At 36.0% G+C, this 17,234-nt stretch overlaps 1 protein-coding gene across 3 annotated transcripts in view; it reads left to right on the forward strand.

Moving 5' to 3' along the window:
• LOC131075586 (GCN5-related N-acetyltransferase 5, chloroplastic) overlaps positions 1–16,588 on the forward strand; it is a 28,822-nt gene extending 12,234 nt beyond the window's left edge. For 2 of the 3 annotated variants that reach the window (XM_058012437.2, XM_058012436.2), the window contains exon 3: positions 16,193–16,588. In XM_058012437.2, the coding sequence (XP_057868420.2) occupies positions 16,193–16,412 (220 nt within the window). In that variant the 3' untranslated portion in view covers positions 16,413–16,588. Of the gene's footprint in view, positions 1–1,663; positions 1,906–16,192 lie in introns of those variants that run through there. The other variant, XM_058012438.2, reaches the window with a different exon arrangement.
• Positions 16,589–17,234: the final 646 nt, after the last annotated feature.

Genomic DNA, 17,234 nt, shown 5'->3' on the forward strand with positions numbered 1-17,234 from the left:
TCTTCCAGCTTGGACAGTCCATATTGCTGAGCCTTTGAATCACCACCAAAGAGTCACATTTCACAATAAGCCTCTTACAGCCATGGGGAAGCCAAAGAAATACTTGCTACAGCAGTTTCCCACTCTGCTTTGTTATTTGTCCTAGAGCCAAGAGAAAGAGTCACCTTTCACATTCAGGTCGTCCCATTCCCTAATCATGATACCTGCACTAGCTGGACTGGGATATCCCCTTCAACTCTTATCCAAGTTGAGTTTGAGAAACCTAGAAGAAGGTTTCATCCGAGAAGACTGTTTATTAACTATGTGTTGGGGAGACTTGAGCATTGTTACCGAGTTCAAAATCTGTATTTGTTAGGAAAGTGGAAAAAATTTCAAAAACATCTACAAAAGAAATTAGGAAAGTCCAGTTTATAAAGAAAAAGTATATATGCATATGTGAAAATATTATATAACATAAATATATGTATAATGTTGATTGCTGGTATTAGCAGAACAAGCGGACTGGAATGTGTTTTGCAGAGAAATGAAATTGAAAAAATAATATTAAAATGTTTATATCAAATCGGACCAATTTGTCATGCCTGAAAAATCTAGAGATTTGGATGGTGTTTGGTGACACCATGCTTCTGAGCATAGTTAAAGCTTTTCTGAAATCTGTGAAAATTAGAGGAATACAATAGTGTAGATGAAATGTGCACTCTAGTCTATTATAGAACACTGCATAAAATGCAAACCTTGTGAGTCTGTGCAGGCAAGTCATACCAATTTCCAAGCTTTAATGTATGCTTCTCTTATGCACAAACAAATTGATAACACCTATTTTGTGTCTATTATCATGAAAATGTGCCAAATGGTTTACAGATTGAATTCTATGTTTAAGTCAGCATGGTTGGCTCTGGCAATTCCCCAGAACACTTTTCTTCTAAATAATTATTCCTAGTATTAAGTTGCCAAAAATCACCATTGGGCCTATTTTTGAGAAAGGAAATATTTTCAAAATTGTATTTAGAGGAATTTGTTCTCATACAAAATCAGGGAATGTTTGTGTTCATTTTTCAATTGTTTCATTCTTCTTTCTATTTTTTAATTTTTTTCCTGGGGTGTGGTTTCTGCGCCATCTCTGTTCCAATCTCAAACTCTAAAGGAACCTGGTCTCAATAAAAACCCAAAACCCCAATATACCAGGGGAAGGGAAGAAATAAATTAAACTTGCCATTGGATTATGGTCTAATTTTTTAATTTCTATGGGTAGTTGAGTCATTTTGATGCCAGAAATTTGTGAGAATTCATAACAGAATAGCAAGTAAAATTGCAACTTGTAAGCAGCATAGTGTTGCTGTGCAACAGTTTATGTTTGACATTTTATTCTGTTGGTGTTTGGTACCCATTCTAAAAGTATTGACGATCTAACCGATTAAAGCAAAGGCATGTTTAAATTTATCAGAATTTTTTTCTTTTGATCAAATGATATCAACCTCTCTAATCTGAAGTTATTAAAAGACACTGAAACATGAGATAGCTCAAATATGTTCATGTTGAGTAGAAGACAATCAGTTAATGGAATCGTCAGACTTTGGTTTTGGTTGATGCGGCAAGACACAAGTAACTTGTTGCTTTTTGATGGTACATGTGAACAACACTGAACAACTTAATTTTATTATAGGTATCAGGCTAGCTTGAAATGTCTTATTCGGGTGGTAGGCCGATAATTGACAAATAATGGAGGTATTAGAGGCTCGTTTGAAAAATATTTTATTGCACCTAAAGGTTCCTGGGATGCAACTTGGTTTCCTTTTTATGATGCTGTTGAATTCTACTTATGTTGGCAAGGGTTGGTTTTATTTGGAGGAATTTTATATGGAGAGAGATTACACTCGGAGGTGATTCACGACACATTTGCTAGCAGCAATATATGCAAGGCCATGGATGGCCCCCCATCTAACAAAAAACAGTTTTTAATTGCTAAAAATCCTGTACAAGCAACCTATTTTTGATGCTTGGATTTAGTACTGGATATCCTGAGTAATTTGTCACTAGGATGATTTTCTTATCATGATAAAAGCTTTTTACGTGTCATGGTTGTCAAATACTCAATCAATACCGCCACATCCTAGATACTTAGACATTTCACACCTCTCATGGCTAATTGTTAGCTGATATGCTAACATTTTGTTATTGAATTTGTTTCTTTGGCATGAGCTGAGTTCGAGCTCTTCTTAACTTTGGAGCACATAACTTTCTCATTAAATGGAGATTTTCTACAAGCTTAGTTTGTATGTATATGAGGGGTCCTACTTAAGAAATATAGTATTTTATGCATTAGCCAACTTCCCCAACTTCAAAGTTCTTTGGAATGAAAACATGCTTTTGCAGTTGCATCTCAGTACTGAAGGATAATGAACATTAGTTTATGTAATTGGTGACTTGTTTATAATAGTTGTAATTTTCAGCTATAATTTTGAATCTATAAATGCACAACATTGTATTCTGAGAATGTAATGGAGAAGTTTTTTAAGTTTTATATATCTTACATTGTTCATTGTGTAAATAATCTGCAGATGATAATTTCACTTTTATTGTTTCACTCATGCCAAGTGAATTGTTTGATAGATTTATTTGGGAGATTATTTATTCCATGTGTCAAATATCCAAGATATCAAATCTGGTGCGTGCAATGCGTGTAAAGATTGGTTGAAATTGATATTATGAGGCATAGAGTTTGGATGTTTGCTTCTTGTTATCCCTGGCCATCCCCCAAAAATGGAAAATCTGCATTCTCCATGCAGTCAGTGTAATGATGCCTATTACTATATTTGATAATATTGGTTATCTGACTATTTATTAACTGTTTGTTGGCTCTTGAGTAGTTACAAGAGCTAGTTAGTCGGAGTTGGTTAGTCAATGGTTGTATTCCTCTTGGTAACCATCGGGTCCTTTAAATAGATTGTGTATTGTCAAGGAAATCATTATATTCTAGTCAGATTGATCTAATCCTCGGGTAACCATCTGTGGTCTTCTTTTTTAACAAATTCATGTGCAAATATAGATATACTTTTACTCCTGTATTTGCTATGCAAATTAATTCTATTCATTATTTCAAGTATTCATTTTATCAAAAAGGAGAGTAAAAATTGGTGCCTTTTCCATAAAAGAAATCAGATCAGATTTGAGAGATTCATTCCCTTAGATCCCAATAAAGGTGGGAAGAGACTAGAAGGTGGTCAAGACCAAGTGAATAGGTGACCTTTAAGGATCATAGAGCAAAGGAAACAAAGGAGAAGATTATGAGAAAGAGTCGAGCAAAATACAAGTGTATCATTTCCAAGTCGGAGCCCTTCCCAAGAACGTAGTCAGAGTGCAAGTCGAAACCTCAATCTAGAAAATAAAAACAACCCCACCACAAAAAAAGCCTTTCTAGGTGCTAGGTTTGCATCAGAATAAAATCTTGGCAAGTCCTAGTGAAGAAAAGCAAAAGTTGCCCAAACAATGGATTGGAGGATCCTGTGAAACATTGTAAGACTTGTGAAACAATTTAGATAGAAAATGGGCAAGACAACGAAGCAATTTGGCTACGATCTTTTCCAGCCACCTTGCAAGGTGTAACGATTGATTGGTATATAGAAATTGACCAAGCCTATTGAAATATATGGGAGAGATTAAAGTTGGCCTTCGAATAAGAGTTTAAATTGCTTCATGATGATAATGAAATAGTAGTAGAAATTTGCAATACAAAACAAGGTAAGCATGAAAAGCATGAGCTAATAATCGTAGACTTGAAGAATTGCTTGTAAAGTTAGAAAAAGAGCTGAATGACGATCTCAAGAAAAGATGGTTAATTGAAGGTCTACTTTCGTTATTAAGAAAAATGAAGGTAAGACTACCCTCTTCCTATGCAAAAGCCTAGAATCGGGCAATGGACACAGGAAGTGAAGATAAAATGTCCTTGTATAGTAAAAGAAAAACAGAGGAAGGGATGACAATAGTGACACTGAATTGAGAACAATACAAGGACTTGAGAGGTACATCCTCTGAATAATGAAAGAATTGAAGGTGGAGAAAGAAACTAGCAAAGAAACTAATGAATTATGGTGTACGGTGTAATGTCCCCACTTTGAAATATAATTTAATAATAAATAATAATAATAAAATTAAAACACAAAAGAATAAAAATAAAAGATAAATTAAAATATAATTAAATATCAATATACTTATTTACTATTGATTAATCATCCATTTATTTCTATTAGCATTATATTATTATTGAATAATGAATAACCATTTATTTCTATCAATAATGAATTATTAAATAACGAATAACCATATATTAAATAATGACTAAGCATCTAATGATTATTAAATAATATATTATTTATAAGACAAAGGCAGCGATCCATTATATACTTATTAAAGCTGTGTACCATTACACAAACTTGGAGACACAACCCTTCACATCAACATCTACGTGTATAAGAAGGCCCAGCAGATCATGTTGGAAAGAAAACTTTTGGGAGGGGAAAAGGAAGAGGAATACGGGAGATAAGGTGATTGGAATACGGGCAGAAAAAGGTACTCCGCAGTCATACTGTCCAGGAAACATTACGGTATGGGTATAAGGATGGTTAACAAATTCATACGATGGTGTTTTACATTATTAATACAACTTGATTTTGGGTAAATAAGAAGGAAAATAAGGAGAGACAAGATGAAGAAAATAGGAAGGGAAAGAAAGAGATCGGCAGTCACTAAGGCTGAGGAACATTACGGGTAAGAGGCTTATTTACAACATCGCATTCTGCTGTTTCATTGGTAATACAGTTTAGCATTGCTAATACAATTAATAAGGTTAATACAATTTGATATTGCTAATACAACTGATACTAATAATACAGTTTGATATTATTAATACAACCAATACAACAGTCATTAACAATCATTTTAGACATAAGATTAAAAAGTAGATCTGATTCAATAATGTTACTGATAGGAAATAAGATAATATATGAAACCAACATTATTAATATGACAAAAAGGTATTTAATATGAAGTCAATATTACTAACACATAATAGGGCTAATATCATTTAAATTATGGAATATAATACTGTCAAAATTGTGATTTTACTGCATAAATGATAAGATAATATGAGCAGATATATAGCAGACTTGTGAGCAGAATTTAAGGACTATGGCTGCAATCAAACCAGAATTACATCAGCAAATGCAATCATATCTACAGCAAGGCAATCTGTTATAATCTATTAGATTACTTCAGAAATATGCTTGAATCTAAATATCCATACACTTATTGATCATGTGGAAGGAAGGAAGGGAGTGCAAGGAGGGGGAACAGTGAAAGATTCCTCGCTAGGTATGGCGCCTCGTAAAGATGGTTAAGGACCATGAGGCCACCTCATGATGATGGACCATCGGTTAAGGACCACATGAGGCCAAGGAGTATAAGGTCCTAACCTTGGGCCTAGGGTTGAGGGTCAAGGGCACCCTATTGCAACTCCCCTACTATCTCCACATTGACCAATTGTTGAAGTGAACCAATCATAAGAGGTGAGAGGTCGATATGATGGAGGGGAACGGTGCAAAGTCCTCACTAGTTATGCCACCTCATGATGATGGGAACCATCGGTTAAGGACCACATGAGGCCACAGAGGACAAGGTCTTGCTGTTGGGCCTATTATTATATTTGATAATATGGGTAATCCGACTATGTATTAATTTTTTGTTAGCTCTGGAGTAGTTACAAGAGTTATTTAGTTGGAGTTGATTAATCAACTGTTGTGTTCCTCCTGGCAATTGTCATTTTATTAGATAAGAGAGTGAACACTTCAATCATTGAAATTTGATGCAATCACTTTCCAATCAAGGATGATCAATCCACAGTTGACCAGCAATGAGTCTCAACAAATACAAGATAAACTCAAAAACATCAAATACAAAGACAAAATTTAGAAAAGTTGAAAACTGCTGAAAAATAATGTATATGTTTACAAAGATGATGAGCAAAATTGAACTGGATACTCCTATCGCTATCAGTAATTATCATTTCATCTTGGATGTTTGGATGAAGTCCTCTAATGACAAAACTATTCCAGGCTAGAGGTGCATTTAATTGTGAAGATTAGTATGTCCATTGAATTTGTGTTCCATCTTTGTTAGAGTTTTAATTTGTTCTTTTCAAGGCAACACAAAACAAAACAGCATGAAGATAAAACCTTACTTGAAAATAGAAGGGGAAACTCACTTGTAAAATAAATACTTAACTAAACCTTAAAAAGACTTGTTTATGGACAAACTTACAATTTCACATTTACAATGTTTTCTTTTGAGGGAGTTTACAACATGTAATAGAAAATAAGCTACTCTGTTATGTCCATTTTAGCTTCACTTGTATGAATACAACTTAACAGGTCATGCACATATAAAAGATTTTGTATCTTCTATGAATCCAGGAACTAGTTTACCTATTACAACTCAAACATATACATCTTTTTGGTTAAATTGTAGACCTTAGAAAACATGTGCATACAGGAGGTGAATTTAAGATTTGGATTACATACAGAAGGCAAGATCTCAGAAATACACAAGACAAGAGTTCACAAATCAAAATACCCGAGTATAGTAGATGAATCCACTTAACACCCGAATTAACGACAATCACAAATGAAGCCTGCAATTATTTATAATCTAATATTTAATATGTGAAATCCTTCACATAGAATAATATTAAATGGAAATGACAAGATTGCATATAGAATAACAATTGCATCACACACAGAAAGAGAGATTGAACAGTAGACTTTTGAACAAAGTATAGTAAAAAATTATAACTAGTTTGTCTAAAATATAATAGTCATATCCATAGTTGGAAAGTATCAATTTGCACAATTGCATGCCTTCCAAATATAAAATTGCTTTAGAAATAAGTTGACACTGAATCGAGTTAAGTCTTCATCACCAATCCATGCACGTAGATATTCCAACAACTCAAATTATCCATTGGTGATCACAAGGTATGTGATGATTTTTATATTGTGGGATTGGAAGAGATTGGAATGGTTTTAGGAGTACAACGGTTGCTTTCGATTGGAGAATTTTCACTTGAGTCATCAAATTATTGAATTAAGGTTCAAATCAAAAAGAAAAAAACATGGTGCTTAGAGGCATTTTTGATGGATCATTGTGAGTGGTCACAGCTAAGAGGATGGAGATGACTTTCTACAAAGAACAAGTTGCATGGGCAGCCAACTGCTTGGTGGCAAAAGACATGCCTACAAATTCATCATTGGGTAAGCATCATACTTATCATGTTGGTATTCAAAATATTTTGGATAATCATAGTGTGATATTTAATGAATCGCTTCTAGGACTACTAGCTGATAGGGGATTCAAACACTGTTGGCAATTGACACTCATCCGGGTTCTAGGTGTTGTCATTGATGGCAACACATTTCATGGAAGATCCGGTAATCAAGGTAACTGACATTCATATCACTGACATTCAAGGAACCGGCAAGCATGTAATCGGCAAACTTGGAACCGATATTCTATGGCCGACATAGGAGATTGATTTGGCAAACGTGGAAGCGGCAACAGTCATATAGTTTTATGTTTATATTTTCTCTGGGCCGACATGTCTCTTATCTTTTGAAATATGATTGTAAGCCGACATAAGTTATTTATGTTTATACATGTAAATGGGTATATAAGTCAGTTCGGTTAGGTCATTTTGGATATATAGAGATGCGATAGGTTATGTGATGTTATGTGAGTGAGATCTTGATCAATCGAATGCGATGTAAAGATCTGTAGTTGGTCTTGGTTATTTGTCTAGAGGATTGGAGAGCGATCTAAGTTACCAATAAGGGAGGTTATAGTATAAACCGGTACAAAAAATGCTTAAACTGGAACTCATCCAGCATGTCTGATACACATTTAGAGTTTAGATTTTGTTTGTAATTTAGTATTTCATATCTGTAGTCAGTGAGGCTCCTTTGTGATGAGCAGTGTGCTTTAGGCAGTGTGCCTTCCTGCATGTGCAAGCCCCTCTTGTAATATTTATTTATTTGGCCAGTGGATAGATATTGTGGGTCACCAATCCCACTGTGGTTTTTCCTCTTTGAGGTTTTCCACGTATAAATCTGTGTTATGGTGTTGATTTCTATGGTTGCATTGCTATTACTTGTTGTTACTTTCTTTTATGCATACCGGTTAATAAGTGGATTTGATAATAAGGTTAAAAATATTTTAATCGGCAGAACACTGATTCACCCCCCCCTCGCAGTGTTCTTGGATCCCAACAATTGGTATCAGAGCTTGGTTCCTTGGAAGTAAGTCTAACAACTTAAGGAAGATCTTGAATCCGGAATCCATGGAGATGAGTATAGAGAAGGAATTTGAAGTAGCACTTTAAGACTATGATGTTGAAAGGTTGAAGAACTTGAAGCTGCAAGATGAGTTGAATTTTGCAAAGGAATTCATCCTTACCCTGCAAGAGAGGTTATCATCTGCTCAAGCTAAAAGGAAGGAACTCTTACAAAGTCCGGATGATGAAGAGAAGAATACCCTTAAGGAATTATGATAGAAGCCGAGTCAGGAGAATGGTGTCATGAAGAATGGAATGCAAGCCATAACCATGAGGATGTCCAAGGAGATTGAAGACCGGAAGAAGAATGAAGAAAATCTTGCTATATCTTTGAAAGACAGATCTGAGGAATGCATTAGGTTGGCGCATGAGAACGATGTGTTGAGAACTAAATTGGTGCAATCACAGAACAATGAGCAAGAGTTGGAAAGAATGATAACAATCCTAAGAGGAGATCTGGATGTTGCAAATGAATACAAAGACAAGTTTAAGGCCAGTTTTGCAAAGCTTGGTGAATTATTGAAGGATCAAAGAGACACTGGAGACACTAGAGGTCTTGGATTCAAGCATGGAGAAAGCTCCGGTACTACAAATCAGGATGACACATCTGGTCAGAAGGCCAACCGGAATCAAAAATCACTAGTAAGACAACCCAATGCACATAAATTTAATGGTAGATGCTTTGTTTGCAATAAGTTTGGTCATAGAGCAAGTCAATGCAAAAATAGAGCAAATCAGAATAATAATTCAGTTCCCGGTCAGTGTTCAAATTGTAAAAAGTATGGTCATAGCACATAAGATTGTAGAATGAATGTGAGATGTCATGCATGTGGAAAGTTTGGACATATGGCTAATCAATGTAGGTCAAGGAATGATCAAGGATACAATAAGGCAATTCCGAAGAACAATGTTACTTGCTATGCATGCAACAAAATAGGACACATTGCCAAATATTGCAGAAGAAAGAATACACCGGAAAGGAATGACACATCCAATGAGAAGGGAAAGCAAAAAGGTTGATGAAATCCAGCAAGTTCATGCTAAATTTCTTGCACCGGCAAGAAACTCATCTGGTAACTAAGGCATTAGCCTTAGGGGGAGGTAAACTAATGACAGATCCTGCATTTCCCCCGGTAGTGGTCTGAAAGCTTGTTTCAGACTTTGGTGAAGTCAATCTGAAGGATAACCGGCGTTGAGATAATGGATTTTGAATCCAGTATGATATGCCGACATGCATTAATGTCAATAAGAAATTAGGGTTTTGCAAAATAAAAGGGAAAGTTGCTTCATTTTGATCACACAACACTCAGAGCGAAGCAAAGCGAGTTTAAGGTGATCAAAGGCTATTAAGAGCATTTTCTAGCAATTTCTAGTATTTTTAGAGCGGATTTTCTAGGGTTTTCACTGGCATAGATTGAGAGGTATTTTCTCTATTTTCAAGCTACTTTTCTGAAATCGAAATGGCTTATGGATCTGCTCCCACTCCGGCAGATGTGGCTACCCCTGTTGTGGTGGACATTAAGGATTGTCCACGTCCAGAATTCAAGCAATGCCCCCAAATTGCAAAGGTCAATGACTCAATCGACACATTTTCTAGGGTTCCCGATGGAGTTCTCTATGTGGAAGATGTGAGAGCCTATATTCACTGTACTTTGGAGGATCTGGGATCATCGGAGATTAAGTCAGTGTACATGTCCACTTTGTTGAACAAGAATGGGTTGATCAAACCGGAATTTCAAATTCTAAAGGATTAGGGTTTCACCAATATTTTGGAGATGCCCGAGTTCGAGGATGTGATGATTCAGTGCATGCTGAGATGAGTCCATGGCGAGTTCATGTGGCTTGACTGACCCTACAAAATCACCAAGGAGGCGATTCGTGCTATCACCGGTTTACCCCAGGTCAGACAAACACCGGGCAAGAGGAAGATTTCAAACAATGAAGTGAACAAGCTAACCAGTGCCACCTTTGACTACCGGTCGATGCGGATTAGCACCATCGGGGACAAAGATGTTCAATTTGCAAGCATGGTAATCGGATACAAGGTAACACAATCCAATTGGGTGAACTCTGTTTCTAGTTCATGTATCTACTGTGCACACAAAATAGTAAAAGAAAATGAGAAATATGATCTATGTCAATGGATGTGCGATGAATTGATTTTGAATTTGGGAAAGATTAAGGGAGAAAAGAAAGGTACATTCCGATATGGAAATCTCATTGTCGGTTTAATGCTTTTCTTTCTAAATGAGATACTGGAATCCAGTAAGAGGCAATGGGCCTTTGATATACTGGTGGGAAAACAGATTAAGGATGCCTTGAGGAATTTGGGACTGGACAGAGACTCCATTATGTGGGGTTATTTCAAGGCATTCCAGAAAGCAATGAAGAAGAGGGAAAGGATTCCTAAGCATATAGTTGATAAATACTCTACCGATATATTCTTCATGGTCAAAAAGGATGAAACTTTAATGGAGGCAGTGCAGCCTAGAACAATCTGGGTTACTGAAATGGGCTATTAGGTTGATGCATAGATCTTGGACCTTTATGCCAAGATGCTTATAGATGCCCCGGTTGATGAGAAGGAGAAAACTTTTGGAATTGCAAAGCAGAAGGAATCAAAAGTGCAGATAGGTTTCGGCAAGAAGAAAAGGGAAGGACAAATAAAGAAGGTTGGACAGGCTGTCTAGAAGATGTCCTCTGAGATTAAACAAATCATTAGTTTAGCAGAGACATCTCCTCCAGCAGAAGAAACCGGCAAGGGTATAATGAAGAGGAAGAAACCGAAGACCATTGCCCTTGTTGCATTTGGTTCTGAGACTGAGGAAGAACCCTTGAAGATTCCTAAGATCTATATGAGAATTCAGAGGAAGAAGCTTGAGGAAGGGAAGCTGCAGAAAACCAAAGTCACTCCTCTAGCAACTCAGAAGAAAATTTTGAAGGAGAAGAAGTCTACTGAGAAAAGAAAACTGGTCAAGGAGTCTGCTCCCACCTCCATTAAGAAGAAGAAATCAGATCTAGATATAGCTCTTGAATCCGGCAAAAGTATTAAGGTTATTGGTCCTCTTTTTGTTGCTAAATTAATTGATCAAATTACAAAGGATGGTATTTTGAGTAATATACAACATTATTATGTCGATATAGATGATAAAGAACAAAAGGAGATAGAAGAAGCAGTTTTGTTTTACTTAGATATATATAAGAAAGCTTTAATTGAGATTGAGAAGCAAATATTGACAGATTTATATAATGAGTTAGATGCTAGGAGATTATCTGCTATTGAGGAAGATAAACATATAAAGGTTCAAGAATTGTTGACTGTTTGTGGTGCTATTACTAGAGATGAGATGCAACAATGTCTAGATTTTTTTAATAAAACAATTTTCCGGAGTAGACACTGGCATGTGAGTCTTATGGTGGGCAAAGTGAATGAAATAGTCAAGGAAACTCACGAGGCATGGGTTAAATTCTTTGTTGATAAACTAGGTTTCTTTACATCACCGGATGTACCTCCTAAGTCTGACATTCCAGACATCCCAGTCGATGCTAAGGGTAAAGGTATACTAGGTGAAGATCCATCGGTTTTGGAACAGAAAATAACTGAAGACATTCCTCTGGCAGTAACACCTGTACAAGATGTAGAGATCAACAAACCGGTAGATAATATTGAGGACAATTTTCCTCTAGTAATTGATGTTGATACAATTGAAATTCATGAGGTAGAGGCAGTAGAAATAACTGCACCAAGTGGCGAAGCCACCGGCGCTGAGGATAAGGTAAAGGATAAAGTAGAACAGAAGGAAGAGGAGAAAGAACGGGTTGAGCAGATTGAAGTCAGGGTACTGACACCTTCACCGGCTGTTGGTCCCTCATTGTTGGCACTTGACTCATTCGGTCAAGAAGATTTTGGTCATTTTGAGAAAAAGAATATTGAGCAGCTGAGCAGTTTTGAATTAATGTTTGTTGCAGCTCAGAAATTGAAGAAAGAAGGATCGAAGGATAAGCAAGTTATTGAGCAGGCAATTCCAATTTTGTAGCAGCTTGCACCGGAATGCAAGATAGATCAGGTTGCAAGTCCCTTCGGTGGGTTGAAAGGTTTGATTGAGCACATTGCAAAAGAGTACAAAACTCTTCAACAAGTGTCAAACTGACAGTTGGTGGAAAGATATAACGCAGCTAGGAAGGTCACCTGTGATATTATGATCAAATCCAACAAAGCTAAGCTGACAAAAGAAATTACAAGGATTGATGAAGCACTTCACCAATGTAGTCGTATATACCGGTCTTGCACTAATACATCCAAACTAATAGCAAAGATGGACAATAAAATTAAGGCGGATAAGGACAAGTTGGAACAACTTGTAGTTAGTTTTGATGGTACTGAGTCATTGACCAGCTCTGTTGATGGTCAAATTTTGCTTTTAGAGTTGGAAATTTCAGCCTTGGAGAAAGAAAAGGACAAGTTAATCCGACGGGCCAGAGAATTAAGAGGTTTGGTAAGTCCCCGACTTAATACTTCGTTACTTCATAAGCGGGAATGTATGGAACAGATGAATATGCCCTCACCGGCAACCCTAATAGAAGAAGAATTGCACGCTTACATTCTAAACGGATTTGTATCAATTTTGGGAACTTTAAAGACCAGCTAGGATACTTATTTGGCATTTTTGAAGGGTGCTTATCCAGATATTTTCAAGTACATCTAGATCCGGTAATCACAATTTTGATTTGTACAGAATTTCATTCATTTCTTATTCTTTGTCCCAGCCTTTGGCATTGCTGTCACAGGGGGAGAGGTTGGATGTGAAAAATGTTAAGGGACATAAGAAGTAATGTATAGCTCAGGGGGAGCATCCTTCTGAGACTAGCTTTAGGGGATCAAATTTTGGATAGGAACCGGTACAAAACTTCAACGATCCATTTTTCACATGAGTGTTGCCATCAATGCCAAAGGGGGAGAGGGAGATTGTTGGCAATTGACACTCATTCGGGTTCTAGGTGTTGTCATTTTTGGCAACACACTTCAAGGAAGATCCGATAATCAAGGTAACTGACATTCATATCACCGGTTTAGGGAACCAGCAAGCACGTAACTGGCAAACTTGGAACTGGTATTCTAAGGCCGACATAGGAGATTGATCCGGCAAACGTGGAAGCGGCAACAGTCATATAGTTTAATGTTTATATTTTGTCTGGGCCGACATGTCTCTTATCTTTTGAAATATGATTGTAAGCCGACATAAGGCATTTATGTTTATACATGTAAATGGGTATATAAGTCAGTTAGGTTAGGTCATTTTGGATGTATAGAGATGCGATAGGTTATTTTATGTTATGTGAGCGAGACCTTGATCGACTGAATGCGAATGTAAAGATTTGTAGTCGATCTTGGTTATTTGTCTAGAGGATTGGAGAGAGATCTAAGTTACCGGTAAGGAAGGTTACAGTATAAACCGGAACTCATCTAGCATGTCAGATGCACATTCAGAGTTCAGATTTTGTTTGTAATTCAGTATTTCATATCTGTAGTCAGTGAGGCTCCTTTGTGATGAGCAGTGTGCTCTAGGTAGTGTGCCTTCCTGCATGTGCATTGAATGTGCAGGCCCCTCTTGTAATATTTATTCATTTGGCCAATGGATAGATATTGTGGGCACCAATCCCACCGTTGTTTTTCCTCTTTGAGGTTTTCCACATATAAATCTCTGTGTTATGGTGTTGATTTCTGTGGTTGCATTACTATTACTTGCTGTTACTTTCTTTTATGCATACCGGTTAATAAGTGGATTTGATAATAAGGTTAAAAATATTTTAACCGGTAGAACATTGATTCACCCCCCCTCTCAGTGTTCTTGGATCCCAACAAACACATCCTTACCACCATTTGTGGATGCACAAACAAGAAATAGAAAAGGCTATAAAAGAATTGTTGGAGATGGATGACATTAGGCTGAGTTTGAGTTTTTTTACATCATTTATGGTGCTTTTAAAGAAAAAAGATGGTACAATGAGGGTGTGCAAAAACCACAATTTTGAACAAAAAGAACATTAATGATAGGTACATTATTCGTAGGATTTTTGAGTTGCATGGAACAACCTATTTTTGAAAGATTGATATCAACCATTAGATCTATGTGCGGAATGAGAACATGCTCAAGACAACATTTAGATGTCATTTTGGAGACTACAAATTCATGATCATGCCTTTTGGCTTGACAAATGCTCCAACCACTTTTTAGTTATGTATGAATTAGGTATTGGAGGAAAGAAGGGACCCATTATAGCTATGATGTCATTTACTCTCCGATAGGTACAAATAATTATTTGAGCAGAACTTCTTTAACCCAACATTATGTCATATTTAATCCATGATCTTCCTATCATATTAGAATCTATTTAGCTATATCAAGAGGTTGTTATGCTATTTATGTTACATGCGTTCCCATGTATTTTTTGTAATTTATTTGTATTGGAGTTAGCGTATTGATAATTTTCAATACGTTTGACATTTATATGCTGATTTAGCTACATGCTTAATCTTCTGTTATTGACATTTGTGCCTTAACTCAGTATTTATTGCCTGAATATATCACAGTTTGATGGTTCAATGGCCAGCAGTAAACCTCATACATTTTCTTGTCTTTTTATATTTATGCTGTTATGCATGAATTATGCATCTCAATATATAATCAATGGGTTCAGAAACACTGTATAGCATATGGATATTCTTATGATTTTGGTAAAAACGTGGTGGCTGTGAACATGCAGAATGGATTGATGGATTATGCATGTAAAAAGACATCATAAGCTACAGTGTTGAAACCCTCAGGTGATTTGTAAACTGTGATGACATAGACAAAACATGTATTACCTAGTGTAAGAGTTGACTGGTTTAATATACATTATGCCATGTGTGAACTCCCATTATAGTTGTGAATCTTGGTGAGGCCTAAAGTCTCTTGTATGGTTACTGTTTCATGTGGCATGATTTAAAATGGTAAGCAGGGGAAAGTCAGAGTGGAAATTGGATGTTGAAAGAAAGACCTTTATATTATGAAAATTATTGTGTGCTAAACCCTGGTGATTGGTGTTTAATCCTTTGGATCTCAAATTAGTTGTTTGGTTAACAATGTCAACCTGGACATGGATGATTGCAATTGACACCACGATGACAAGGATTGTTAAGATCTAAATAATCACTGAATGTTATATGGCCATGAGGTGGAGTCCTGTGAGGTATTTTCCTGTGCATTTAGGTCAAAGGCAGCTTGGCCTATTATCCCATAGCATTTGATCGCTGAAGGGAAGTTTAAGAGCTATTGATCATATGGCATGCCCCAAAATGCATGTATCATGTAAGTATTGATGTCATTTTAAATAAGCACTATTGTAATAACTATTTTATTGCTTGTATTTTATATCTCCAGTTAGAGTGCAGCTGATTTTAACCAGCGTAAAAGTTTATTGTTAACCATGAGTTCAATTTCTTTTAAGGTTTTGTTTACTCAGATTTTTGAGGAATCTTATAATTCTACAAAATTTCAAACAAAAATGTTTGATGTCATCTATATGTCAATGCATTTCTTCAAATTACGTTTATGAATTTGACAATTTTTAATATATGAGTATTGTAAGCATAAAGATTTACTAGAAAAGATGCAGTTTACTCTTATTATTGAATGCCCATGTCTAACAAATAACTTAATTATAAAATGCCTTGGCCAAAAGTAAAATAGCTGAATTTCTAATATGATTTATGTGTAATTAGAAAATCCTTTCAAGATGACATTCATGGTCAATTATCTTTTGTTTTATCAGGAGAGGAATCGGTTGGCAGCTCTTGAAGGCAAGTGAGAAGCTTGTAACACAAATGGGATCTGGTGAAATGTATTTGCACTGCAGAATGATTGACATGGCACCATTCAATATGTACACAAAAGCTGGCTATAAAGTTGTTGAGACAGACAACATATTAACTCTGCTTACATTGCAACGTCGTAAACATCTGATGTATAAGAAATTAGCATTAACAAGTTAGCATAAAGAAGTTAATATGTGATGGAGCCTCCAAATTGTAACATATGATTGTATAGCTCCTTAGAAATTTAGCTCGAAGAAACATTTGAGGCATAGCATGGAAAGTGTGCTTATGTATATCTATTGTTTAACATGATTATCAATATTTAATTCCACTATACCTCAAATTTCTGAATATGACTGCTTCTTGATAATGTATTGTAAATGGCATGTAAATCATTCATTTAGTTTGTATGAAGATTTAATACATTTTGACAGTGGCACAGACTGAATAAACACAAAACAAAACATGACAAGACATGATGAAACACAATTCCACGATAAAAGTAGAAAAACTCATCATGACAATATTTTAAACTATTGGCCTTATCACCAAGCATAGCAACAAAACTGAGATTAAAGCAAGATTCCAGGAACCTCTGTACAAGATGAATCAACAGAAACAGACTGCTTGTCTTCTTTGAATTGAAGTTAGCAGTATTATGCCGCCTTCTAGATGTTTGTGCTCTATTTGATAATCCTTTGCCTCTTTGCTAGAGCACGTACAGATTCATAATCTCTGTTACAAGGAATGATATATGTGGGGACCTATAGGACTGTTCTTTTGCCAACTGCTCGGCTTCATAAAATAAGGATGATACGAAGTGGTGGTTGATTGGTAGGTTCCTTATTATGGTTGGGAGAGGCCAGAATTTCAAATCCTTGTCGAATTCAAGGATGAAAACAAGAAAAAACATTTGATGGAAACCAAGGCTTGTTGGGAAGAATTTGGAGATCCTACAACCAAGGGTTATTCATAAGTGAAATGGTATATGCCAAGACG

This window comes from Cryptomeria japonica, chromosome 5 (assembly GCF_030272615.1).
Source record: "Cryptomeria japonica chromosome 5, Sugi_1.0, whole genome shotgun sequence".
Classification (NCBI taxonomy): Eukaryota; Viridiplantae; Streptophyta; class Pinopsida; order Cupressales; family Cupressaceae; genus Cryptomeria; species Cryptomeria japonica.